The sequence below is a fragment of the Dryas octopetala genome, chromosome 8 (genome assembly GCF_963921425.1).
Source record: "Dryas octopetala chromosome 8, drDryOcto1.1, whole genome shotgun sequence".
Taxonomy (NCBI): Eukaryota; Viridiplantae; Streptophyta; class Magnoliopsida; order Rosales; family Rosaceae; genus Dryas; species Dryas octopetala.
Genome location: NC_141373.1, coordinates 10,904,746 through 10,932,447, shown reverse-complemented (window position 1 = coordinate 10,932,447; position 27,702 = coordinate 10,904,746). Strand labels below are relative to the sequence as shown.

General features: G+C 34.9%; 2 protein-coding genes across 2 annotated transcripts; one reads left to right on the top strand and one right to left on the bottom strand.

The window, feature by feature from the left end:
* Nucleotides 1-4,565: 4,565 nt before the first annotated feature.
* On the top strand, nt 4,566-14,206 carry LOC147277161 (Major facilitator superfamily protein). Its single transcript, XM_086253246.1, has 16 exons — nt 4,566-4,743; nt 5,306-5,437; nt 6,138-6,239; nt 6,561-6,665; nt 6,823-6,898; nt 8,796-8,870; nt 9,094-9,196; nt 9,272-9,337; nt 10,137-10,218; nt 10,770-10,867; nt 11,096-11,172; nt 11,338-11,451; nt 12,473-12,592; nt 12,820-12,948; nt 13,408-13,486; nt 13,824-14,206. Exons 1-16 carry the CDS (start codon nt 4,610-4,612, stop codon nt 13,955-13,957), a joined length of 1,626 nt encoding a protein of 541 aa, XP_086109372.1. The 5' UTR covers nt 4,566-4,609; the 3' UTR covers nt 13,958-14,206.
* A 4,665-nt stretch (nt 14,207-18,871) lies between these two features.
* On the bottom strand, nt 18,872-22,875 carry PPA6 (pyrophosphorylase 6). The gene is made up of 6 exons (XM_086253708.1): nt 22,511-22,875; nt 21,754-21,914; nt 20,729-20,829; nt 20,454-20,635; nt 19,797-19,895; nt 18,872-19,239 (listed from the first exon to the last, which is right to left on the bottom strand). The coding sequence occupies exons 1-6, from the start codon at nt 22,760-22,762 to the stop codon at nt 19,147-19,149; spliced, it is 888 nt and encodes a 295-aa protein (XP_086109834.1). The 5' UTR covers nt 22,763-22,875; the 3' UTR covers nt 18,872-19,146.
* Between the last annotated feature and the right edge of the window lie 4,827 nt (nt 22,876-27,702).

Genomic DNA, 27,702 nt, shown 5'->3' with positions numbered 1-27,702 from the left:
CTAACTGTTGAATTGAATGTGTAATCTATTTATTTATTTTGTCTTAAAGAGTTTTTTTTTTTTTTTTTTTTTTAATTGAATGTGAATTTGAGACATTTTCAATGTTGTGGAGAAATATGTATAGTATTAGAATTTGAAACGGAAGAATAGTTATTTGTAAAAAGTCTCATGACCGTACATTAATATTAATAACTTATGCCTTTATACATTAGTCTCAAAAGTAACAATGTCTATTGAATCCTACATTGACATTGTCTTTTTAATTTTTACTACAATAAAGAAGAACAATGTTTAACTATGCAATGCTTGGTTACCATATTCAAAAGAGATACTCTATTCTATCTCAAAAATATCAACTTTACCCTTAAACAAAATTAAATAAACTAATTCAACAAAAAAAATTAAACAAATTAAAAACTAAAACTAGAAAAAAATGCAACAGTCCAAGGGCAGATCTAGCTTAGAGCTACATGGATTGTAGCCCAGGTTGCTTTTTTGTAAAAAAACATATGTATTATGTTTGTTTGTAGCCAAAAGTATATATATAGCCCATCCAATTAAGAGATAGTAGGTTAGCCCAATGTTTTAGTCCTTAACTTCTTTAAATTAATATTTTACTAAAAAAATGAGCTAAAACTCAATAGATTGAGCTAACTCTTATAGTTGAGTAGGCTATAACGCTATATATATACTTTTGGGCTGCAACATAAAAAAAAATAATAATCATACGATTTGGGTGAGTTTTTTTTTTTTTTTTAAGTGTATTAATTTAAACAGATTATTAGATAATAAAATAGATATAGGTGATGTTAAATATGTGTTATTAGATTAATCTAAAGACTCTTATAAAACAGTTCCTCCTAATAATCATCCAGTTATAAGATTTTACTTAAAACTCTTAGGATGATTATAATAATTATACCTAGAAGCAAAAGTATAGTCAGTAACCTTTAAGGTAATATTAGCTAGCCCGACCTTTCCGAAATTTCTGGTTCCACCCACCCATTTGACCTTGGTGGCTGCCCATGGTTGTAGATTGAGCTGCTCTAACATTGGTAGCAGTTACGACGGTGGTGCTCTTCAGTCTTGGGCTAGCTTTTGTAAATTGAACTGTATTCTTGTTTAGGGCCTTTATGCTTTCTTTTTTTTTTTTTTTGGTTTTTTTTTTTTTGTGATTATATGTTGGGTAATTTAATTCAATAACCCTTTTTAATATGTAATAAGCTTTTTTGACTCTCCTCCCCCAAAACTTACATTTATAACCCTTTTACAGTTTTTTAGACCAAAATACCCCTTAAATATATTGTGTGTAAACCGCACATTACACCAAAATTCACCGGTTATTGCACCTTCTTCCTGCAGCAGCTAAACCCTCCTCCACCTTCTTCATACAGCAACCATGGAGAGCAACAACCCAAACCCTCCCCCCCTCACCGGCCAGCGACCTATCATTTCATCTCTCTGTCTCTCTCCACTTCTCTCCCAACTCAAATCTATAAAAAAAAAAAAAAACAACGCAGATTTAGGTGTTTGGGTGGTGGACAAGATCGAGGAGGCACCACATCGCCAAACCCCACCTTGAACAACGATAGCTGAAGCTCCGCCTTGCCTCAAGTTTGATTGGACTAGTGGGAGAGAGAGAGAGAGAGAGAGAGAGAGAGAGAGAGAGAGAGAGGTCGGTGTGGGAGGTGGAGGATAGTGGTGGATTGAATCTGTTGGAATGATGGTGGTGGGTTGTTTTGCCATGAAAAATATGGTCAAATTCTAGTTGTGGAATGCACGGTTGCCAGAAGAGGAGAAGAAGATGGTGAAATTTCTGGTGGAATGCGCGGTCTACATAAGGTCAGGCGTTTTATTGCGAGAGTAAATTCGACATTTCACAGGTAAAATGGTTAGAAAAGTAAGTTTTGGAAAGAGAGGGTCAAAAAAACTTATTGCATATTAAAATGGGTTATTCAATTAAATTACCTTATATGTTTAGGTTTGATTCACTATGTGAGGATTGAAGGTGTTGGGCCTCTCTGGCCACTAAAACCTTTGTTTACGGGCTTTGTCTTATATGTTTTTGTTTTATCTATCTTAATTGTTCTCTATTATCAAATTGTCTTAAGGGTGTTACTATTCCCACCCTCTATCATATTTCTCAGGTTTTTTGTTTACAGTCCATTATAGAAAATAGGTTTTTTTTAAGGTCCATTATCATAAAGCAAATCTCAATGCAGTCAACTTTAATGAAATCACTTGAAAAAATGCATTGGGCACAGAGCCCAAGCTTTTTTTTTGGCAATTCCCACTCCGCAGCAACACCAAAAAACAACGTAACTTATATAAATCTTATGCCTTTTGTATGCATAAACATGTAAAAAAAAAAACCATAAAACAAACACAAAACACAAAAATTCAAGCTTTTGGAATAAAAAATCTTAATTTTAACAGTACCAATAATTGTCATTGTCTAAGTAGTAACTTTCAGATCTCAAAGCACCTCTAGATGATGCAATCAACAAACTCTGACCTCTATACTTCTAGATCGAAGGTAGACAAACTCCGATCTGGAGGTCTCCGATCTCCTTCAAGGCTCTGGCGATGAGATATGGTAAAAAACACAGAGAGATAGAAATAGACAGATAGAAAAAGCAGCAGAAGACGATGATAGAGAGAGAGAGAGAGAGAGAGAGATCAGAGAGCGATCGAAGATAGAGTGATCGGCAGAAATAGCGCTAGAGAAAGGTATGAAAAGATGGGGAGGGAGAGAGACAAAAACTGATTCTTTTAAAAGGTGGGTTTAAAACTAATTAAGTGGACCTTTTTATTATTTGGGTAAAGTAGGTAGATTAGCTTATCAGTAAGAGTCCAAAAGTGAATTTTATAATCATTATTGTATTTCTTGCTCACCTTATTTTTACCCCATTAAATTTTAAAAAATATAATGCACATTTTCCATAATTATCCACCCACTAAACACTCTTCCACTTCCCACCCTAAGGACTATGTGAATATCAACACTCTATCCTATTCTTTTGTTTTGTATATATGTCTTCTCCTTTTCAATGAAGCTTACTATTGACAAAATAAAAAATAAACAAAAATAACTCTATAACATCGACATCAATGAAACCACATTCATTGGATCGTGCCTACGAAAAAAAAAAATCCACATAACTAATTATATGTTTCTTTCTTTTCTTTTTCTTTTTTCCTTTCTTTTCATTTTGTAGAAAAGTAAACATTATAAAGAGATGCCCAATTCATAGAACTAATCACATTCTTAGCATCCTTGACCCAAAAAAAAAACCTTCCCTCTAGCATTAGATTCAAGCAGGAGCGGATCTTCATTGAGGCAAATGGGGTTAATTGTGACCCATTGAACTAATTTCTTCTCCTACATGTTAGAAAATTGACCTCATAAATTCTTGTTTGATCCTTTAAAGTTGGAAGGGCAATGAGATTTGTAGAAATGCCTCAAAGAGACCGCTATTTTCTTAGGAGAAAAGAAGCAGTGGAGCAAATGTCTAGTACAAGATGTCGTTGTAGGCCGTCACTCAAAAAGAATTAGAACATTCCAACAAAGACACCCTACCCACTCGACAAAGCCCTAGAAGTTGAAGTCCAACTTTCCTAATATACTTTTTAATCTCGACTCTAGTGGCAAATTTCTTGGATTTGCCACTGTATTCAAAAACAACTTTAGTAAACTCACAATCCTTTACCAGTTGAAGTCCCATTAATTGCAGCAACAATTAATTCAAAACATGACTTTGATCATCCATTAAAATTGTAGTTATTGCAAGTCCTTGTATTGTTTTTGAATTTTTGTTCATAGTATGCTCACTTGTATTTATTATTCAACATCGAGAAGAAAATGGAAATCTCTCCTTTAATTAGCTACTGTACTCGAAAGTGTAGCAAAGTGTTTTGAAAAAGTATTATGTGGGCTTGACATTAAAAACAAGATATATATATATATAACAAACATATGCCTACGTGGCCCAATTAAACAGAAGAGACACACAACTTAGCCAACTTAGCCATGCAACACAACACACAGAATCCAAATCCCACACCCGAAAAAAGAATCTAAACCGCATCATTCCAAAATCCAGATAACTATTACGGCTATCTGTTTTTGTTTTTGTTTTTGCCAGCAAATTTTTAAAAATACATAAGTGATAAGTATGCGTATAATATACAATTATATTAAAAAGATGAATATTTAAAAAAATGTATATTGAAAATGATAATAAACAAATAAGTTACTTATTTGTGACATGATATTTGTATGGTAGAATTTTTCGTCGGGTAGACTCCTTATTTTTATCAACCTCAAAGTCAAAGTCAAATATGTGGTAGAAAGCAAATTTATAGTTTCATTACTTTCCTAGAACACTTGTTTGATGAGTTCTTTCTGTTTTTAATTGCCTTCTGAAAAGTAAAAAGCTGACGCCAACAAACGAAAACACAAAATTCTGAGGCAGAGAGAGCGAAGAGAAGAACTCACTTCCTCCCGCAACTACCAGTCTCACTGTAACTTGGAAAAAATAAAAAGAGGTTTTACATTACTTTTAATCAAAGTTAATTTTGATTAAAATTATAATATTTTAAATAGTATATGCCCATGGCTCAAAAAGAAGAAGCAGCAAAGACTTCTGACGAAGCTAAGCAGCCTAAGCCTTCGGCGGAGACAGCCATGAACATTGTTGCTTCAACCGCACCTCCGGCTCCTTCGTGGTTCACGCCCAAGAGGTACTTTGCTTTTGTTTCAGTTCGCTTTTTGGGTTCTGGAGCCTGTTTGGTTGCCGAGAAAATGTGGGAAAGCAGGAGACAATTTTGACTTTTTTTGGATTTGGGTTTTGGTTTTTTGCTTATTTTTGTTACTGGGTCTGGAAAAAGAACGAAAATTTGTACACGGCTGGACCGTGGTACAATATTTTGGCTGGCTTAGTTGGGTTCAGAGTTTTTTCTCTACTTTCTCGGAAACCAAACGGGGAATTGGGTTTTTTCCCCTTGTGGGCACTATTGTTTGATTGCTGACAAATTGTATGGAAGGAAAGGGAAAACAGTGAAAACTGTTTGGATGCTAAATTAATAAATTGTTTTGAGAATGAAAGGAGATGGTGATGTACCATGTAGTTGAAAGCTATGGTGTTATATATAATATATAATTATAATTTGATTCATTGAACTCTGAGCTTGGGTTGAGTTATTTATCGTTTGAAGGTTTTGCAAGACTAGTGCCACATTAGAGCCATTAGTATCTTGTTCTTCATTTTGGTGTGTAATAAATGTCTTTATGCTGTGTTTTCAGGTTACTTGTTATCTTTTGTGTGATTAACTTGTTAAACTATGTGGACCGAGGAGCAATAGCAAGCAATGGTGTGAATGGGAGCCAAGGAACTTGTACAAAAAGTGGTACATGCACATCTGGTACCGGGATACAGTAAGAATTATTTCGAGGCTTTCTTGCTTCTCTGGTTTTTCACATTTGGTTGTCTCCATGCATACTTTGATTTCATTTATTTGAATGTGCTGAATTTTAATGTTTGCTAATACGATCATGATCCATGGTATAATGGAGGTGATAAGAAACAAATGTTGTCTCCATCTCGTTATGTTGTTATTGATATAAAGAGTTCATCTTTTTTCTAGGAGCACCTTTTTGAGAATTTTCTTGAATTGTTTTTCGATTAATGTTCATGCACAATGATGTGCTGTGTGAACAATATCCACCTACTGCAGCCATGTTTGAGACTTTGAGTTTGAAGCACTTATGTGTGTATATGTCTATGTTTTATCCTTTTTTGCACTAATTTATGTTCTTCTTATTAAATGAAGCTTGCAACGTGCAGTCTTTGAGATGACTATCTTCCTTGCTTGCATAGTCTTTGCCTTAAACTTCTCACCATTTCCATGGTCATAAAATTTTACTTGAAGATAGACCTTAAGTATTGTTTGGAGAGTCTTGAGATTCTACGCCTTAGGCTTTGTTCTTTTGAGCTTTTGTAGTCTCTTTTGTGTTGTATACTTCCTGCATATGATAATTGTATTCTTTTATGCTATTTTCTAATAAATGTTTCAATTGTCATAGAAAATATGAATCATAGACATTATTTGCTTCCTTAATTTCATTTTGTATGTAGGGGGGATTTTAACTTGAACAATTTTGAAGATGGAGTTCTATCATCAGCTTTTATGGTTGGACTTCTCGTGGCTTCACCAATATTTGCATCATTAGCAAAGAGGTAATAATCACCTATTGCATTATACTACCATGGTATAATATCTTTGAGCGAGGTGCATAATTTTGAAGATGAGATCTCAGTGCTTTGAACAGAATCATTTTATTTTGGACAAGTAATATAAACTTTTTTGGACATGTAATATAAAGTAATAAGAAAGTGTTTGATCATCTAAACTATGCAGACAGACATAGTCTGTCCAGTACAACTAAAATGACGATAATAGTAAACAATTGGCTAAATGATATATAATTATATATTTATGAATTCCAGAAATATTTATTTCTCTGTGATTTCTTATAGATGTTTTATCAAATTCTGCAGTGTAAACCCATTTAGGCTCATTGGAGTTGGATTGTCAGTTTGGACTGTTGCAGTAATTGGTTGTGGTTGTTCATTCAACTTCTGGTCCATTACTGTAAGCCGCATGTAGGTGACTTTATCCTTCTTGTGTTCTTGATATGCCTCCTTGCCCAGTTTCTTGCTCATTGATATTACACTTTTGAATAATCCAGTAATGTGGGATATTGTTTATGAGTATCTTAGTTGGTTTTACTTGTTTTAATGCATTTTCTGTTCTCTAAAGGCTAGTTGGTGTTGGTGAGGCTTCATTTATTAGTCTTGCAGCTCCATTCATTGACGATAATGCCCCGGTTTCTCAGGTAAATTTTGTTTCAGACTATACCTATCATTTTAAATTGGTTTGATCTGAGTAATTACGGTATTAAAATTTTAACTTCATATTTATTCTATTGTTCTAGAAATAAGGTTCTATGGAACAATGGGGCTAAGAAAGTGAGTATATGCTCTAGGTTACATGACATCTCTTACCATTTATTTGGATATATTGACAGTTATGGGATTTTTTTCCCTGGTCATCACCAGTTGTGCAATGTTTCAGCTTTGGCTTTGATTGCTAACCTTCTAGATTGTTGTCATTTTAGAATGACATAGATAAGCCTTAAAATCCTTGGGCATAAAAGTTGTCATTCAGAAAGAAAGATGGTAGGATATAATTATGAAGGTTTGAGCAAGGATCTTAAGGGTAACAAGCTGCACAAAACCTGAATAAAAGAATGTTGTGGGAATTTCTGGATAGCAACAATAAAATGGCTAGGCTGACACTAAAATCTGATGTAAGCTCATAATTGGTAGTGGTAGAAACTAGAAATAATAATTCAGTCCCTTGGTGAAGCATTTTGCTTCAGGTGATCTCATCGCTCCTTAATAATGGAGTGGTTTGGGTGATTAAGTTAGCTAATGGGAGGTAAATCTTAGAAATAGATAGATAGATAGATAGATAGTGATGGTTGGTGTCCATTCTTGAGTTAGTACTATTACTATAAAATTTTTTTAAAAGGAAGAGTACTGAAGCAAAGTAAAGGAACGAGATAAAAAATTTTTATGGTATATTAGAGCTAAACTGTTTAGAATGTTCTTACGACATTTTGAATCCGGCTTGGATCTAAGCTACACATAGCCCAAGCTCTGAATTTATGCCATTAAATTCCAACAAATGGGCAAACTTAGCTCTGCACAAAGCTGCAAGCTCAATTACTGCTTGGCTTAAAGATTTGAGGCCTTACTAAAAATAACTAGATGCCTCAAATGAATTAAAGAGTATTTAGTTTCCAAAGAATGCTGCAATTTTATTTTATTTTTTTTATCAACCGATATTGGGGATAGGGGGGTTCAAACTTGGGACCTCGGGTATAGAGATAAATGCCCTTAACTATTAGAGCTACAAGCTCCAACACAACGTTGCAACTTTTAGAAATTATGATAAGATGCCTAACTTTAAGGGCTTGTTTGTTTACAGTCAAAAGATTTTACTCTAAATCAAAATGTAATACTACTGTCAGATTTATTCCCTTCAAAATCAAATTATTTAAAAAATTATTAGAGAAAAAATTTCAAAGAAAACCTATCTCCCTTTGTACTAGTTTTTTTTTTTTTTATACCCAGAAATCCCTCAAACCCGCTGGACCTGGGCTCAAAACCCTACAATCTTCAGGAGGTAGGAAACTCTAGCAAACGGCTAGGTAGGTACTTTGAGGGGATTTGAACCCCAGACCACATGGGAGCAAACCATGGGCCTGACCATTCCAACCAAACCCTCGTTGGTGCTCCACTTTGTACTAGTTGATATATGTGTATATGAACTTTAAGTGCATGAAAAATAATAGAAACTATTAAAGCTTTTAAAAGATCACTTTGTAGCAGTAAACTTGTAATAATAAGCAAAATATTGTGACAAACACTCAGTTAAGAATAATGTGTCCAATTGTGTTAAAAAAGTTAAAGCAGTATTTTGAAACCAAACTATAATGTGGAATTTAATTGTAGGTTTCTTCCAAATTTTTATCCCTTCGTCAATATAAAGCCACTGTAATGTAACCATGTGGCCAGCTCTATTATAGGTTTTTGTTACTATGTGTCATTTCCCTCCCTCTTATTAGGCAAATATCCTATTTGATATTATAGCCACCTCACTGCTTTATTCGTTTATAATTTTTTAAATTTCTTGGCAACTGACTTGTACCATGCCCTTTATCTCAGAAAACCGCGTGGCTTTCAATATTCTACATGTGCATACCAAGTGGATATGCACTTGGCTATGTTTACGGTGGGTTGGTAAGTTTTCATACCTAATTGCTACATGATTCAGTCCCATTTGGAATATATGGTCTCTTGGTCAACATATAAATTCCTAGATCATAGAAACCTGCATGTTTGATAATTTTCCACCTAAAACTATATTTGGTTTCTGTTTGATATTCCTCACCTGTTCCCATATTTATTACAGTTTCCCCCACCCTCAATAAACTTATGATGATCTGTCATTTTTAATACATAGGTTGGAAGTCATTTCAATTGGCGCTATGCATTTTGGGGGGAAGCAATTCTGATGCTTCCATTTGCTGTTCTAGGATTTTTTATGAAGCCTTTGCAGCTGAAAGGTGAACTTTTATACATTGATTGATCTTGATCCAGCAGGCTTTTTACAGTCATTACTAAGCAATTTGTGATTACAGGTTTTATACCCGCTGAATCAAAAAAAGCACTGGCAGCAGTGGAAACGGCTGCCTCAGAAGTTGAAGGTGCCGATATTTTCTTTTTTCAGAAAACATCAAATTACGTAGTATCTGCAGATATTGGATTTTCTTTTTTAAAAAAAGCATGCACTGTGACTAGATGCAGAAGAGCTTATTATTAATAGGAACCTCTCCAATAAGCTATGTTTATGTGAAGTACTCTGATGAGTAACTTTGTGATTTTACTGTTACTGTATAGTTTCAGAACTGCATTCTGTTCTGTAAGATTTTTATTAATTTTATATACCTTTCCTGAAATTATTATTAATTTTTGGGATGAAACCTAAGTTGAGTTGAGTTGACTTCACATGAAACTTTATACTTTGATTAGGTCCATCTAGTAATCTTTCAATGATAAAACTCCAAATGCCAATCCTGTAAGAAGATTGCTTCATAATTAAGTTGTATCTTTCATTTCCTGGTAGCATCTTGGAGCTCATGATGCTGACTAAACTCTAAACATCATGTTATGGATTAAAAAGGAATGATGCTATGTGTGATCAAATTAGTGGACAGTGAGCTTAGATGTATAAATAGTACCAGCATAAACTTGTATGCTGGAAAGGGCGGAAAATAGTGTATTTTAAATGTTCAATTTTTTTTAATTTATCGTATTTTCCTTAGTCTTTAGCCCTCTTTCTTGACCGACAACGATTGATAATATTTTATGCAGTTCTTTTCAGTTCTTTTAATTCTTTATCAGGATAATGGAGGTTTCTGTTCTGTTAATTATATTTCTGTTCTTATAATTTCTTTTTATTCTTTTCCTTGGCCATGCTAACTTGGTTTGAAATTCAATCCACAGATTCATGTGATTTGAATGGTAAAGATGGTTCGTTTTCCATGAAGGAAGATGTCAGAAATTCTACCATACACAAATCTTCCGAGTGAGTTCACTCATCCTTAAGCTTATATATATATATATATATATATATATATAGGGTGGTGTTTTCTTGCTAGATATCTGGCATGTTATGTTACAAGACTGAATCTGTATCACACGTTTTATCGAGAATCCACTTATTCAATGGTTCAGAATTTGGATCATCTATGATATTGGAAGATTTCAAATGCTAAGACTGACCAACCAATGAAGCCAATCTAACTTGCTTAGGTGGTTTCTTATGTTGTCCCCGATCTGTTGTTTCCTCATAATTATCCCCGAGGGAAAATTGAGCTTCTTGTGTAAGTGGTATATGCATTCTATTCCACAATCCTCTACATTATAAGTTCCAAATTAAGCAATCATAGATGCACAGGCCTGCAAACATCATCCCAATCAACTGAGATGCCTGTGTGTAAGGATAATGGGCCAAACTATTGGTATTGTATAACTTCCTTTCCATATTATTGTCACATGTTAATGATGTTATTATGCCATAAGTTCTAGCACTTACTGTGAACATGAATATAACCTATAGATCTTATTTTATGGCAGGTCAAAAGTTGCAACCAAGATAAAGAATCAAATTTCAAGATTTATGAAAGATTTGAAGGGGCTTTTGGTTGAGAAGGTTTATGTTGTTAATGTTCTAGGTACTTTTTCTTTCTCTTTCTCCACCTGCTTTACCTATCATCTTCTGTATGAGATTTCTTTGGTTCAATGTGGTTCCTTGATAAAATATCTGTGATGGCTAGTTTCTGGAGAACACATTCAATTCTTAATTCTTTTTTTGAGAGTATCGTAGATGTAATAATTTATCGTTTTGCTTCTCTCTTTATCTATATACTAATTTTCTTCAACTGTGAAATTTCATTTTGTAGGTTACATAGCATACAACTTTGTCATAGGTGCATATTCATATTGGGGGCCTAAGGCTGGTTATAATATATATCACATGGTAAGAATCGCATTTAATTTGATATCATGGTTTTGTATTATTCACTAAAAGGTTTTTCTTTTTCTTTCTTATTCTTTGCATAGTCATGGTTGATGTTCAATGATGTGGAAATTGCACCTAGATAAAACTTAGTGACTTTGCTTTAAATTCATGTTCTTTTGGCAGAGTGATGCAGATTTGATATTCGGAGGTATAACAATTGTCAGCGGAATATTGGGTACTCTAGCAGGAGGCTTTCTTCTGGATTATATGACTAACACTATCTCAAATGCTTTCAAGGTAGGCATTCTTGTTTGTTTATAAGGGAGGACCTAGAATATTTTTCTTGATACTGTTGTTTAGCAATTAGACATGCATTATTTTGTTTCAGACCTAAAAAAAAAAAAAGAGGCATGCATTATTTTGTTTTTTCTAGGCTGCTGTGCAAGGAAAACTGAGGTTGTCCATTGTTTGTCTTTTCAAACTTCTAGTTGGTCTTTGGCTTTTGTTTGGTTACGTTCTTTCAGTGGATCTGTTGCATTATGACATTTGGTTACTTGGTTTTTCTTATAGTATATTTTAGTTGTTATTTCACATCCTGACTTTGTTATGGGTGTCGGTCTCAATAGCTTTCAAGGATTTATCTTTTTCTACTATTCTTTTAGATTGGAAGACAACTGTAAGTTAGGGGATAATATGTACAGATTGGTTAGTCTTGGTTTAGATTGCTGATGAACCTGATGTAGCGTAATCTTTTAATGCTTTATTTTGGTGAGTACTGCTTATCCTCAGCCTTGTACATTTTGGTTATGTAAACCAGTATTATTATGTAGTGTGATGAGTGTATCCTTGTGGACTTTTTCTCCACTATGTATGTACTTTGATGAGACTTAATAAAATTGTTTCTTATAAAAAAAAATATAATTCAGTTTCTTCTTAACAAAGAAAAAGTTGGGGATATGCAAGAATGGTCGCATATTCTAGTATTTTTAGGACATGATTATTGATGCCTTTCGTCATTTTATGCACTTCTAAAAAAAAATAGAAAATGAAAAGAGAGTTACAGTACAGCTTTTCCCAGGGATTTGGGAGGTCCTTCGAATTAATAAAGGAGGGAGGTCCTTAAATTTAATCAAGGAATTAAATTTTTTCTTAATACAAATTTAGAGGGAACTCTGTCAAGGTTATCTTTCATTTTTATTGTTTTGCTGCTTGTGTCTGAATAAATTATGTAGTCATTGTTCCAATTTTTTATTTCCTTTTTTTATTTTTCGCTTTGTTTCCTTGCATCTCTAACTACTATACTTGGACTCTATTGCAGCTCCTTTCAGCGGCAACATTTATTGGGGCAGCATTTTGCTTCAGTGCCTTTTGCTTCAAGAACATGTATATTTTCCTAGCTCTTTTTTCAATTGGGGAACTACTTGTCTTTGCAACTCAGGTATATTACTATTCAAAGGATTTTTCATTTATTATTTTGGTTTGTTGTGTTTAATTTTCTTCATGCTGTTAGTGCATGCTTCTCAATTTCACTTAAATCTGGAATGCCTTGTATGGCTCAAAAAGTAGCTAATTACCATAATCACACTTTTCTTAGCACAAAAGACATTTATAGCTACAACTGTGGAATACTCACTATGCTTGGACTTTCCATGTTTCCCTTTGCAGGGTCCTGTAAATTACATTTGTCTCCATTGTGTTAAACCTAATATGAGGCCATTATCTATGGCAATTTCCACTGTTTCAATTCACCTCTTTGGGGATGTGCCTTCCGCGCCTCTTGTTGGAGTTCTCCAGGTTTGCCTTCTTATTTTTCATTATACTGCTGTTGAAAATCAAAACTATCATTTCTCATTGGCCACGTCTTGCAAATGTTGAAACTGGGGTATCCTGTTCTCACATGTTTGAGTAGAAGTGTGGCTGTTATTAATGCTCATTCATAAATTCTTCAGTCTACCTTAGCATTTGATAGCACATCATCACAGTAACTTGCATGATTGGAATTATTTATCTTCATTCTATTTCTTGGTTTGAGGCTTTGAGCTAATTGTTATTGTAATTGATGTTTGGGCCAGAAGTAGAATGTGATATCCTAATTTTATTTCTTACTAGTAGATAATCATGTAAAGAAGCTGACCTGCCTTATATACCATGGACCAATTCTTTGCCTTTCATCTGTGCTACGAACCTAGCTATCATGAGTTGCGCATTCTGATTATGTTTTTACTGGCTTTGGTTTTGTTTTTGATTATGCAGGATGCCATTAACAACTGGAGGTCAACTGCTCTTATTCTAACATCTATTTTTATTCCAGCAGCTGGAATATGGTTTATAGGTAAGTTTTCCTTAGTTACTCAGTTACTTTCCAATGGAACACTCAAATTGATGATTTGTGAGACAAGAATTTTAGTAAGGGCAAGACGTTTGAGTAATCTCCGAACAGAGAGACGGGCGTATAATTCAAGTTGTCATGATGCCAATAATTTAGTGACTATTTTCGGTTAACTAGAATACAGCTAAAATTATTTTTGAGGGTTCTTTGCATACTGGACCCAGAAGACTGGCAATTAACACCTTCCATATTCTGTGATAAGGAAAAATTATTTGGCATGTAATGAAGTTGAGACCAGTCCTATTCCGTTTTTGTAATCCTCATTTTGTGCGCCATCCAGGAATTTTTCTGCACAGTGTGGATAGATCTAATGAAGAAAGTGAGCATCAGATCACCACAACTGAAAGGTCAAACACAACACCATTGCTTGAAGGGAAGAAGATAGAAACAATTGAATCTGCTGCTGCGACATAAGACTTCTGATCTTCCAAGGGGAGTTGGGGGGCATGGTTAACCCGTCACACATGTTCAGGTCGTGTCTACCAGGTTCTTTTAATTCATGTAAATATGGTTCCAAGGGCAATTTTTTTTTTTTCAAAAAAAAAAAAAAATTCCAATGGATGTGTTTATATTTCTTTCTTTTTTAATTTTTGCAAGGGTTGTAAAAAATGCAAACTATCTTGCTCAAGCAATGTGATCGATAAAAACATGCTTTTTTGGATATTGCTTCTTAGTATAATGTCAGTCAGTTGACTCAGTTCTGATCAATTACGATGCAAAATCTCATAAGATGAAATGAGAGAAACAAAAACCTTGTGCGTGTAGTGTGCCTTATGATTTGGTTTTTTTTATATATACAATAACAAAGTCCCAAAAATCCGCGACTCCAAGAACCAGGCAAACAGTTTGTCTAGAAATCCAAGTATCCAACCACATGAGGAGTTGCAAAGCAAATGATATTTAGTTATTTACAGTCCGAAACTCCATTACCCGATTCAACTTCCAAATGAAGTTCCAGAGTCTGAAAAATTCAAATCCTTCAGAACAAGACCATAAGCATATTTCGTTGAGAAAGCAACATTAGCCGTATGGTTCCAGATCCAACTAATCTTGAACACTTCCTTCCAGGCCTACAAGAATGAAAACAACTTTAGCCGCAGTATATTGAGGGAGTCAGTGAGAGACCTGACTATCTGAGCAATATATCTTTTTTGTTCTTATATATCTTTAATCTTTCTATTACACTTTAGTTTTTCTCAATTTTTCCCTTTATATAACTCCTGTAGTATTGTACATGCATCTGTGTGCATGTTAACTTCTGCTAACGTTGCGTTGAGCAGCGGTGGATTTAGGAATTTATCATTGTGGGTTGGTGATGAAGAAAACTCATAGCCCTTAGCTTAGAAACCGTCTCTTTGAGTTGTTTTATCAAATAATTTTTCCCCACCGTTAACGAGAAAATCAAGAAAATTGAGGATAAGAACATGAATTTAATGGACACTTCATGGTTGATGGGGTCAAATTGACCCCCTCAATCTTACATGTTATTCGCCATTAGCGTTGTTGGGTGAGTCCCACATAAGATTAGATTATTACTTGATCTGTATGGTCCATTTTCAACTTCTATATACTTTATGTCGAAAAGCTGGTTGTGACCAAGATCCCAAAAAAGTCTCATAATTCAATTCAAAATACAAACTAGATTGGGGTTTAGTAAAACATGAGAGAAGGGTAAAGGGTAATGGGTTAAGATTATGATAGGTTTAAGATTCGTTTCCTTCAATCTAACAAAGAAAAAATACAAACTAAATGACACCAAGAAAATGGGTGCTACTATTTAGCCCCACTTTTTATCATCATTACACTGTTTACACTCAACTCTAAAATTAAAATTATAAAAATTTATTATTATAATTTCTACCCAACAACTTTTCTAAAACTAGCCTTGTTAAAACTCAACTCCACACCCAACATATTCCTACTCTCATCCATACCCAACAAAAACACTCAACACTATCACCACCACTACCCAACACCATAACCACCTAATGTTGCGGTATTTTATTTATATACCTCCTCCTCCTCCTCCTTCTCTTCTTTTCTTTTACTTGAGATGCATAAAAAAAAGTTTTAAGAAAACTAAGGGCCCATTTGGTATCATACTCTATTGTTTTTTCAAGAATTAAGAATTTTTTTTTTTTAAATGTGAGTTTTCAAAATCAATTTTTAAAATTTGAAAACAATTTTTAAATTTTTAAAAATAATGGCAACTAAGAAAGAATAAAGTATAAAAAAAAAAATTTGAGAAAAACTATAAAACTTAAAAAGACGCCTATTTTTTAACTTTTTTTCTAAAAACTTTTTTTGAAATGGTCTACCAAATATGTTTTCTTAACTATAACATGTTTTTAAAAAAAAAAAAAAAAAAACTAATTTTTGAATAGGATACCAAACAGGCCCTAAGAAACCCAGCAGATTCCACAAGCAATCCCCTCCTTTTTCTTTCTTCTTCTTCATTCCTGCAGATAATCCCAACCGAGAAACCCAGCAGTGCCCCTCTCCCTTCATACCAAATGTGAGTGCAAGGAAATTCATGCCAATAGCAGCTAAAGAGTCCGCAACCATATTGGCCTCTTGAAAGGTGCGTTGGATCTACACGTGCGTCTTATCAACTTTGATAAATATGTGTACATCACTACACATATAAGCAATTCACTATGAGCAAAATGATACAGAGGAAGTAAGACTTACAACTGGACACTAATCCAAATTATGTTTGCTTAAGCCTCACATACCCTAGAATCTATAGTCTTTATTGTTAGTTTGATATACATTATTGGTCATTTCCTGATATTATTAGTTTTTTGGCACAATGGTTGTCTGACATGTATCATATCCTGAGTTTGAATTCTCCATCCCACAAAAATGTATGTTTGAGCATTGTGTCTGTCAGTATATGACTGCTCTCTATGTTCGGGGTTGGGGCTGCACCTAAGGGAGAGTGTTAGCTTGATATACATTGTTGGCCACATTAGTTATCTAACATTCACAGTGTGTTTCACCAATCAAATTCATAGCTCCAAGTCAACAGCTCGCATCACCGCTTCACTCGAGTCAAGAAGCTTCTTTTCTTGAGTCCACAAATAGCTTCAGGCTTGAATCCACTAGTTTGGAACACTAAGAGAGGTTTCTCATTTTCGTTTGTGTATGGGTTTCCTACAAGTTTTCTGTGGCATTGTATTATATATATACAATGGTCAAGATGAAAGTAATGGTAAAGGAATGATGAACTACCAACTTAGGCTTGATTCATAAATGCTCAAAGATGAATTTGTATGAAACTCGTAAATGCTGAAAGTTGGTAAACAATTCAACGATAATTAGCTTCATTCTCATTTCAATTCCAGACATTTAGTAAACACTTCAATGAGACGGGTTCATTTTGATTCCTAACCATTTTGATTTCTACTAGTTCCAATTCATTCTCTTTAATTATGATTTCATGTACATAAACATGATTCCTTACCATTTCGATGCCTACTTATATAGATTCATTCTCATTATGATTTCATGTACGTAAACATGTCATAAGTGAAATGTATAATCCTACATAAAATTATGCATGAATGAGTTTTGTTGAAAGGAATTATGCATGATTGAGTTTAGATAATTAATTTAACAACTTAAATCTTGCACTTTCCTTCTTAAGTGACCAAATCAAAATTTGAATTTGCAGTTGAGGTGTGCATCTTAATCTTTCAATCTTTAAATATCCTAAGGTGGGGGGTGGGGATTTGTAGCTTTAGTAGTTAAAAGCATTTAGCCCTACATCCGATGTCTCACACCTCCACCTCGAAATATGGTTAAAATGATGAGTTTAATTTACCAACAATGGTTTCTTTTAGTAACCGAGAATGTTTTGGTCCAACTTTCACGCACCAGACTAATTCCTTACGTCGGTCAAAGAGAGACAATCCAAGCCGAGCACAATGGTTTCTATTGATATCAAATAAATACTCACTCACAATTCCATAATTATAATATATGCTTTATAATAAAAATAAATTCTTGGTGGAGCCCATGAAGACAGAGATGTGTAGGAGCACAAGTAAGGCCTTCCAGTTTCAGAGTAATTTTCAAGCTTAAATAGGTAATTCTAAATGGACCTCTCTGCTTTGCTTTCTAAACCCCGTAAATGTTTTTATATTCCAAATCTTTTAAATTTTATCCCCAATTTGTAAGAACAAAAAAAAAAAAAAAACCCCACCACCCTCCTCTCCCTTTCTCCCTCTCACTCCCTCCCCCTCTCCCTCCCCTTCCCTTCCCCTTCCCATTCTTCATGCCTTGTTCTTACATAATTGGCATGTTATTGGATGTTGTGAACTTAACCGTGATATTTTCATGTTTGCCTTAATTGACCATCTTCAATTGTTGAATTCCTCTTATTTGTCTTATCTACACTCCAAGCACAAAACATAACCCCTTTTTCTTCTTGAAGTTTGGGTGAAAGCTTTAAATGGGAAACAAACAAAGAAAAGAACATACATTATTTATTTGTTTTGTTACATTGGAAGGAATCGAATCATGAAACTAGCCTAATTCTAACATTTACCTCACCCTAAAATTACCCCACCCACCCTCACCACCACTTGAACTAACCCCAAAGGCTTAAAGAACATACATTATTTATTACAACCACCGCACCACTTGGGCTAACCCCAAGGACTTAAAGAACACACATTGTTTATAACACCATTCGTAAAGGGATTGGCGATCGTAGAGACCCAGAGCACAAGCCAAGCCAACACTCTGATTCTCTACACCTGCAAAACTGTTTTCAATAATGCTAGTTCGTTCGAACTTCAAATGTCACACCCGCAAATGCGCACCCTCGAAGGTGTGACTTAAACCTACCTTAATTACACTTTGATCATCCAACGTACTTGAGAATTTATTTATTTATTTTATTTCCTCAAACTACGTCACCCTACCCTCCTCCTCAAAACATACGGCCTGCTTATTCCATATGGTTGGTTGGCATTTGTAAGGGCTGGCCACAGTTCTCTAAAGAATCTCCAACCTTCCCTGTGATTATCGTAAGCAAGCTTCTTGATGGTCTTGCTGGAGATCTGAATATCAAGTAATGGTAGGTTTCTTCTTCTTCTGGTCTCCAGCTGCTGCTTTGCCTTCCTTTGGAGGCTTTGTCCCCACCTTCAGCTTCTTCTCAGAATCTCAGTTGCTGCCTTCTCTGCGAGGCTTGGATTGACTTCTTCTCAGTTGCCAACCTCTCTGCGCGGCTTGGAAGCATAGCATAAGTAACAGAAAAGAACCTCCAATCCAAGTTGATTGATATATAAGCTTGTTCTAATGTATATTTGGACCCAATGATATCACACGCATGATTACTAACTAATGAAATAAAATCAATTTGTTCATGATCAAAACCAAATTATTAGTTTAATATGGTACAAAATACTACAGAAGACTAGGGGATTATTCCAGCCCAACGGCAAAAAAATTGGAATTGATGTAACATTCATATAATAACGTGACTGGCTCGCCAAAAGGAAAAATCTCTAATGAATCACAGAGTAAATCTCCTTGAAAGAAAAATTCGCAGAGTATAAACAATAACACCTGCAGTTCCCATTCTACCAATGCATTTATGCAAGTGACAGATCTCCAGCAGGAATTGATCTCTTGACAAGCTTAGCCCATGATTCGTTGGTTTCGGTTATGACCTTAAGAGCATAATCCTGTTCATGACAAGAATTGTTATAGGGTTAGGTATAAAGCACATCACATATCTAATATTTTCAGATGGTACCATTATATTAATTTTTATGTTTATTAAGGAAAGAATGTTTAGCCCAGACAAAGGATTGAACCACATCTTGTACAACCACTGCTTTCAAAAACCTATTTAAGAGTATTTAAGATGGCAAGTATATTTTCTTGCATTTCATGACTACTACACTAAATCTACATTGATAAGGGAATAGTGAACTTGCAATTAGTGTGCAACTAAGACCATTGGGTTTATAAATCACGTTTCAAGTGTCTTCATGCTGTGGGACAACATGTGGGATTGTGTTTGAAGCATGGATCCTTGCAAAATCTGCTTGCATTCTGCAAGGAGTGCTATGCCGCTAGGCCATATGACCACAAACAATGATTCGAGAAGAAAAAAAAAAAAAATAGAGAAACCCCTCTTGATAACAGCAACTTGCCAGCCTACATAAAATTAGAAAATAGCAACAAGCAATAGACAGAACTCCAAGGGATTCCGGAGAGAAATGAAAAAGTAAATTACCTTGTTTGCCGCCTTGTTGCCAAGACCAAACTTGTTAGCAGGCTTTCCATCAGGGATCTTGTAGTCTCTAAACCAGTCCCTTATTGCAGTGAGAGTCCCCTGAAGTAAACCACAAGATTAGGCCCGCACATGTTTGCAACTTTTGACAGCAATTATTACTTAGGGCTGCCTTCAAACCCTTTCACTCCTATGGAGTTAGCAATTTATTAATAGTGCAAGTACAGATGCAAATGCAGCTAACGGATTTATTATGCATATAATAAGCTCTGTTACAGGAATATGTGATCATATAAGCTATGCATATAATAAGTTTTTGTTTGTGCTACAAGAATATTTATCATCATTTTCTCTTCCTTTTCACATAAATATTTCTCACCCTGCCACACACTTACTAAATTCTATCAAAACTTACTAGTTCCTTTATCTAGCTTATGAAGGTAGGTAAATAGTGACTTAAACAGTAATACCTATCATAACCATCCACTCAGCTCAAAAGAGAGGGTAGACATACTTTCTCGTACAGTAATCATATCATGTAAAAATGAATTAAAAACTGTAAACATCTAGATAATCAAATACACAAAAATTAAGGTGGCTATGGTTGGGTATGTGTAATTAGGAAAATATGTTAGTGCTTGGTTAAGAAGCGGTACATACTGGGAAATGCTTCTCAACATCATCAATGTCATTAACGAGAGAAGCTCTTGGATCATCTAGTGAAATTGCAACTATTTTCCAGTCAAGTTCCCCTTCATCAATCATGGCTAAAGCAGCCAAGGGCTTTACTTTGAGAATCTCGCCAATCTTTCTCCGACTTTCACCAATCTCAACAACATCAACTACAAGTTGTAGCAGAAATAAAAGTTTTATTTGTCCTTATGGTGACAAGTAACCTAAAAAATTGGAAGAAATAAATAAGAAGGTAAACATACCTGGGTCATTATCCCCAAATGCTCCTTCAACTTCAGAGTTAGCCAACGATGGGTCTTCCCAGGTTTGTGGAAGCAATCCATAATTCCAATTTATATTGTAGCTGAGAAAAATTTGATACAGTTATTCACAAAAGATAACTTTTAAGAAATTTTAAATGATACTCGATAGACACACATGTTATACATGTGCAATGTGATGGTGGTTACACTAGAAAGAGAGAGCGAGATATGTAAGATGTAGGTTGAAAGTGAGGTAATGTATAATTACTATAGTAACCTTAGTTTTTAAATATATTATTTAAATTGTTTAATGTAATGGGAATACAGTTGACATTCATATATCTGATTGACAAACGGCGCTCTTAATAATATTACTAGAAAATCTCACACAGGCAATCGATGAACAATGTGATGGAGTTACAGTAGGAAGAAGAAAGTAAGATATGTGGAATGCGAGTGGATAGGTTGGAAGGTGGGGTTGGGTAACTACTATACTAACCTTAGTATTAAATCTACTATTAAAATTGTTAAAAGAAATAAGGGTAGGATTGATCCCTACATGACAAGTCACAGAGGGCTCTCTTAATAATATTATTAATATATTAAAGTTATTAACTGAACAAGGTGCAAGAGGAGGCAGGTGGTGCTGGAAAAGTAAATTTATAACTACTACAGGTTTCCTTTTTTACCTTTTGTATTGATTATGTAATACTTAGAAAGAAATATTTATGAAAAATAAAAGAGCCCTATGGAATGTGTAATTGAATGTAGTAGAAAAATTTAGATTTCTTATAGCACAAATAAACACTGAGGCCACTAACTTAAATATCAAACTCTTTCCAAAATATATGAATGTGTTTATCTGTGTCAACTAGCAACAATGCAGCACCACCAGTGGCTTATCTTCTAATTCAAGATGCGCACTTAGCCAAGATTTAAACTTGATACAAGTAATTTAACAAGGCACCAAGACAAGGACAAACAAAATTATATAACCTTAAGAAAAAGTAAAATTTAAATCTTACGGATAGTAACGAAGTTTTCCTTTCTTTGTATCCTGCTTTATAGGAGTGTGTGGCTCATCAGTAGCAATCTCCATCTTTGCACTTGATTCTTTGGGTATTTCAACAACACAGTTGAATACGCCATCTCCCAAGTGCAGAGGTATATCATGCCAAGGTGAAACCTATATATAAACCAACATGTTGTTTTAGAAAATTGAGACAAAAAGTCAATTAATTAACGGGTAAAAGCCCAGCATTTTAATTTATTTTTCCCTGCAGTTGCAAATACATATTCACTATTTTCAATACAATTTAAAACTAAAAATTACTCAGAGACAGTCAGAACTTGATCTCCAAAATAAGAAAACACAAGAACACATAACCATATTCCTATAATCACAAACCACTGCATTACAACGGTCCCCTAACATTGTAACTGAAAGTCTCATTTCTTTTCTTTGCCTCCATTTCTCCACCAGAAAACACAATCTGGGAAACTAAAAAATGAAAATCAAAACCAAATTTGAAAGAGAGCGAGAGACCTCAATGAAGCAAACGATCTTTACCACTTAAAATCCAAATCAACATTAATTCGAACACAAACTTTCTTGCCCATCAAAACCCAAAAATTGAATCTAACAAATTTTAAAACGTCCCAATTATGCAAGCAAATGGTATTATTCTAGCCCCCATTTACGGAGAGCTTTTCACATTCTTCACTTTTCGTGCATATTTTCTCAGAATCCATACAAACAACGGAACGGGAAAAAGATATTACCTTTTGTCCAGAACGGTCGACGAAGAAGACTCGATAGTTTAGGGTTTCGGGCTGGCCTTCCTCCTTGATCTGGACCTCGGGGTTGTAGATAGCTTTGCAAGTTAAGGACCTCCTGGAGGAAGACGACGACGCTAGTCTTCTATTAAAGCAAAGGGTGGTGCTGTACGGCCTCTGCTGCTTGGGCAGGAAAGACGCCGTTTTGGAGAGCAAGCAAGAGGTATTGGCGACGGATAGCACTCTCGCGGTGGCCATGGTTTTTTTTTTTTTTTTTGGAGGGAGGGAGGGAGTGATGAGTGAGTGAGTATCAAGTGGTAGTGTGATTCTGACTTTCTGAGGAACACAAAATAGTGGAAAGAGTGAGTATGAGTCTGTTTTGCTTGTTTGTGTTCTTTGGGTTGGACTCTTTTTGTGCTCGGGGTTTCTTTAGCCACACAACAAGTGGCACGCTTTCATTGGCTCGTCTTATTTGTGTTTGTCAGCGTGTGAATTTTTTTTTTTTTTATGGATTTTTTTTTATAATAAATTATCCTAAAGTTCAGTTTTTGAAATACTTTTAGTGAAAATCCGTCTAAATAAAAAATTAAACTGAAGCCTAATCTATTTCTGCGTGTGTGCCTAGAGGTCATAAACAAGCTATCGAGCACTTAATACTCTTGTAAAAAGCTTATTGAATGCAGATATATCTGCATTTTTACAGGTTTTAGATTGCATTTGTATTTTTTTGGGTTTCGGATGCAGCTTTTAAGGTTACAGATAATTGATTTTAAGTTGTAGATGCATATTTTAAATTGTATATGCAAGAATGAGATCGCATCTGTAACTGTCGAGCACTAAATTTTTTGTCTTGCAACTTAACTTTTGGGCTAATTGGACTTGGGCTTATCTTTCTTTTTTATTTTTTCTACTTAAAACACCTTTTTTTTAAGTCCAAAAATAAAATACAATGATAACCCATCACACTTTAAAAAAAATATATGACAACATAGTCCTCCTTAATGAAAGAACGCCTAGCACATGCCGTATTTTTTTGAATAATTTTATTCAATATATTCTTTTAATACCCCTTAAACTATTTTGACCCTCCAGCCCAAAAATAATTTTTATGGCCCTTTTGCATTTGAAATGTAAAAAATACTCTTCATATAAAACCCTTTTTTTTTACTGTATTTTTTTTTTCTTTCTCTTCCCCAGCCAACCACTGCCTCTCCCCTCCCTCCCTCCCTCCCCAGTCAACCACTAACCTTCATTCCCTCCCTAGCCAACCACTGCCTCTCCCTCCCTTCCTCCCTTCCTTCCTCCCCAACCAACCACTGCCTCATCGTCGCCGCGCCACTCGCCGTCAGCGTCCCCATCCTCCGCCGCTGGAGTAAACCCAGCAGATGCAGCAAACTCAGTAGATCCAACAAACCCAGCAAATGCAACAACAAACCCAATAGATGCAGCAGCAAACCCATCAAAATCCAATGAAAAAAAAAAACCAACATCTCCTAGCAAAACCCACAAAAAACCCAGCAATACCCTCTAAATGGGTTTTTCTTTAAATGAGTTTTTCTCTAAAAAAAAACTCAAATCTTGTTGAATTTTTGTTGCCACATGGTCGAATTTGTGGTCGCCACATCGCTATAGCACATTCCACCATGTGGCGACCACAAATTCGACCATTTGGCGACCAAAAATTCAACCAAATCTGGCCATAGCACATTCCACCAGATATGAGTTTTCAATTTTTATTTTTGTTTTTTTTTTTCAAATTTGGGTTGGGAGAAAAGATGATGGGTCGATGGCCGATACCCACCACCATCCTCCACCTCCCCACCGACATCTCCTCTCTCTCTCTCTCTCTCTCTCTCTCTCTCTCTCTCTCCTTCCATCTTAACCCATTTAAAGAAAAACTCAAATCTGGGTTTTCAAATTTTGTTTTGATTTTTCAAATTTGGTTTTAGAGAAAAGAGGAGAGAGATAGAGAGAGCGGAGATGATAGGCATTGGCCGATGATGGAGGTCGCTCTCCATGGTTGTTGCAGCTTGCAGTAAGAAGATGGAGAAAACAACTGCTACAGTAACTCGAAAATGAAGGAAACAGCTGCTACAATGTATTTGTATAAGGGTATTTTGGTCTGAATAAAAAAAAAAAAGTCATAAAAGTTATTTTTTAGGCTGGGAGGTCAAAATAATTTAAGGGGTATTAAAAGAGAATATTGAATAAAATTACTCTTTTTTTTTTTTCCTATATTATACAGCACGTGCACTGTTGAACAATGCACGGTAAATTTGTGTTAGGCAAATTCAAAAGTACAAATTAGACATAATTACATGTGTCGTGTTGTGGGCCACATACTAAATAATGTATAAATGAGTAAAATTTAAACGAGCGACACTCACACGTACGGCCGATTCTATGATTTTAATCCCAATTATTTTTCAGACAATTGATTCAAACATTGAAGCATAAAGCAACTTTATTAATGGTAATGAGAAGACTGTGTACAGAAAAATCAAAAGACAACCAACTGGTTATTTATTACAATTGTTTATTATTGTCCACTAAAATGGCATTAGTTGTAGGGAAATATAGGAGAAATGGGAGCTCCAGGTTCTTCACTCGGAGCTGGAGGTTTCTTGCAATGGCATTCACAGTACTGCATTGGGCTATGACCGAGTTTCATAATCTTGCAAGTACCAGTTAGAGTGCAATGTTGTTGGCAACTTTGATTGCAAACTTTGTCGTCAACTCCTGGCACGCATGATCCAATATAATGAATATCGCAACACCGACCCGGGTCCGTCTGAGCAACTACATCTTGGATAGCTGAAAACAGTAATTCAGCAATATTATTTAATAAATGAATAATATATGTACCTTAAAATAAAATAGATATGTGTTACAAAAGGAGAGAAATTAAATGAAGAAAGCAATGTTTAAAGGTCTCAAATGCTTCATTTGGTACAAAATTAAACGAACCTGTGCATAGAACAAATATCACAATAAGGAAAACAAACAACTGTTTTGCTATGGCCATCTTTTCAAACTTGCAAATTGCTTTGGACTGCTTTGTTCCACCACCATGCCAGAATATTATATATATAGTAACGTTGTTGGAGACCTTCTTAATTGGATTTCCTTTTATAAAAAGATTGCATATCTAGAAAGGTGTATGCATTGAAGATGGACTTATACATTGATTTTAGTATATTTGGAAAGTATTTACGATGCTAAAATATATTTTATTATATATAATAGGGAGGCGCACTTTCAAAATGTAATCTTACACTCCACTCATTTTTTTATTTAATTAATATATTTTTTATTAATTAAATAGTCAAAATTGCTCTCAATTAAAAATTAATGGTACTTAACGGTGCCTTCGTCTTCTTTCTCTATATCTATCGGTCTCTCACTTCCCTCCACACAATTTTGAAAAAATTTGAAAAATTAATCCATTTTAGTTTCAGTTAATCGAGCTCCCCCCAAGTATTACTCCAAATTTGAAAAAAGATTAAAAGTCTTTGATTGACTTAAATTTGGATTAATTTTCCAAATTTCTTCGGTCTGTTTCTATTAATTAAATTTTCAAAATTGCTCTCAAATAAAAATTAATGGTATTTAACGTTTCTTCCATATTCTCTCTCTATCTATTGCTCTCTCACTTCCCTCCACACAATTTTGAGAAATTTGAAAGATTAATCAATTTTAGTTTCAATTAAAGATTTTTAACCAGTTTTTAAAATTTATAGAATTTTGACCTTTTAGTAGTAATCGAGCTCCCCCGGAGAAATGCTCGAACCCCCTTTAAGTAGTACTACTCTAGGAGAGCTTGAGCACTACTCGAGGGTCAAATTTTGAAATTTTTACTTGGGTTAGTTTTCTAAATTTCTCCAATCCGTTGGTGAGTAGCCAAATTGAAAGAGTCGTAGAATTTGCTACTCTACACATAAGTTCAATCCCCCTTCCCCTTAGAATTAAAAAAAAAAAAAAAAACCACAAAGTGCAATTATTTTCTATTTATTTTGAGAGGAATGCTAACTACCTTCTCCATATATGTTTCGGGGTTTCTCCTTTTTTTGCATGACATGTGTAATTCAAATATACTTAAAACAAAATATTTAAGAAAAATTTGGAAATCTAACTCATATTTAAGTCAATTAAAGACTTTTAACATTTTACATGGCAAAAAAAAAAAAGTAAATTACTAAAAACTTCATTTTAGAGCCCTTTATACAAAAAAAAACCCATATAAAAAATTGGAATGATAAGTAGGTTCACACTCTGTACAAATAAGTCCATGTTATGTTTTTTTTTCTATGATTTCTTTAAAAAAAAAAACTAAGTAAATTGACACTGTCGCACTGTCAGGCCATGCCGCCGATAATGATTACTACTGTCGTACAGTGACAATGATTGCCACTGTCGCACAGTATCAATTAATAATTAATTGCCACGTACTGCCAATCAACTTCTTCTCCCAGCATCTAAACCCTCTCCTTTCTCTCTCTCCTCCTCAGTTTCTCTCCCCTTTCTCCCCCTCGCTCCATCCCCTCCCCTTCCCCTTCCTCTTCCCTTTGCCCCTCCCCCCCACATCCTTTCTCTCTCTACTTCCCTCTCTTCTCTCTCCCTTTCTATGTCTTTGTCTGGAAACACAACCCAGCTCCCTCTGCCTCTCTTCACTTTCTCTTTCATCTCTCCCCACCCCTACCCAGCTCCTAACCAGTCGAAACCCCACATCTCCCCCAACCCCAACTGTCGCCCTCCCCTCGACGACCACATCTCCCCTCGAAACCTAACCCCCAAAGCCACCGAGATTTTGGTAGAGGACCGACTTGGTGCCAGTTTTTTGCGATTGGCCCGGGTGGTTCGATGAGTTCTAGATTTGGTTTTTAAAAAAAACACAAAAAAAAGAAGACTTTCAACATTTTTTCTAAATTTTTAGCAATTTAACAAAGTAGTGCTTGAGCTTCTCTTAAGACGTGCTCGAACACCCCTCGAGCACTGCTCAATAGGGTTTGAACATTACTCAAAGGGAGTTCGAGCACTTTTTAGGAAGAACTCAAGTATTAATCGATGGTTAAAATTCTAAAAAAAATTTAAAAAATTTTAAAGTCTTTAATAGAAACAGAAATTAAATAGTTTTCAAATTTCTCAATAGACTTATAGACTGCACTTTTTGGCTTAACGATAAAAAATAAAAAATAAAA

What these genes read in the sequence shown, in the direction of transcription:
- LOC147277161 (XM_086253246.1), top strand. Translation starts at nt 4,610, where the DNA reads ATGCCCATGGCTCAAAAAGAAGAAGCAGCAAAGACTTCTGACGAAGCT. An exon ending in TTTGCATCATTAGCAAAGAG is followed by an intron (nt 6,240 to 6,560) that starts GTAATAATCACC and finishes CAAATTCTGCAG; the next exon opens with TGTAAACCCATTTAGGCTCA. An exon ending in GCTATGTTTACGGTGGGTTG is followed by an intron (nt 8,871 to 9,093) that starts GTAAGTTTTCAT and finishes TTTAATACATAG; the next exon opens with GTTGGAAGTCATTTCAATTG.
- PPA6 (XM_086253708.1), bottom strand. Translation starts at nt 22,762, where the DNA reads ATGGCCACCGCGAGAGTGCTATCCGTCGCCAATACCTCTTGCTTGCTC. An exon ending in TCGACCGTTCTGGACAAAAG is followed by an intron (nt 21,915 to 22,510) that starts GTAATATCTTTT and finishes GTTTATATATAG; the next exon opens with GTTTCACCTTGGCATGATAT. An exon ending in ATGTTGAGAAGCATTTCCCA is followed by an intron (nt 19,896 to 20,453) that starts GTATGTACCGCT and finishes GGTTTACTTCAG; the next exon opens with GGGACTCTCACTGCAATAAG.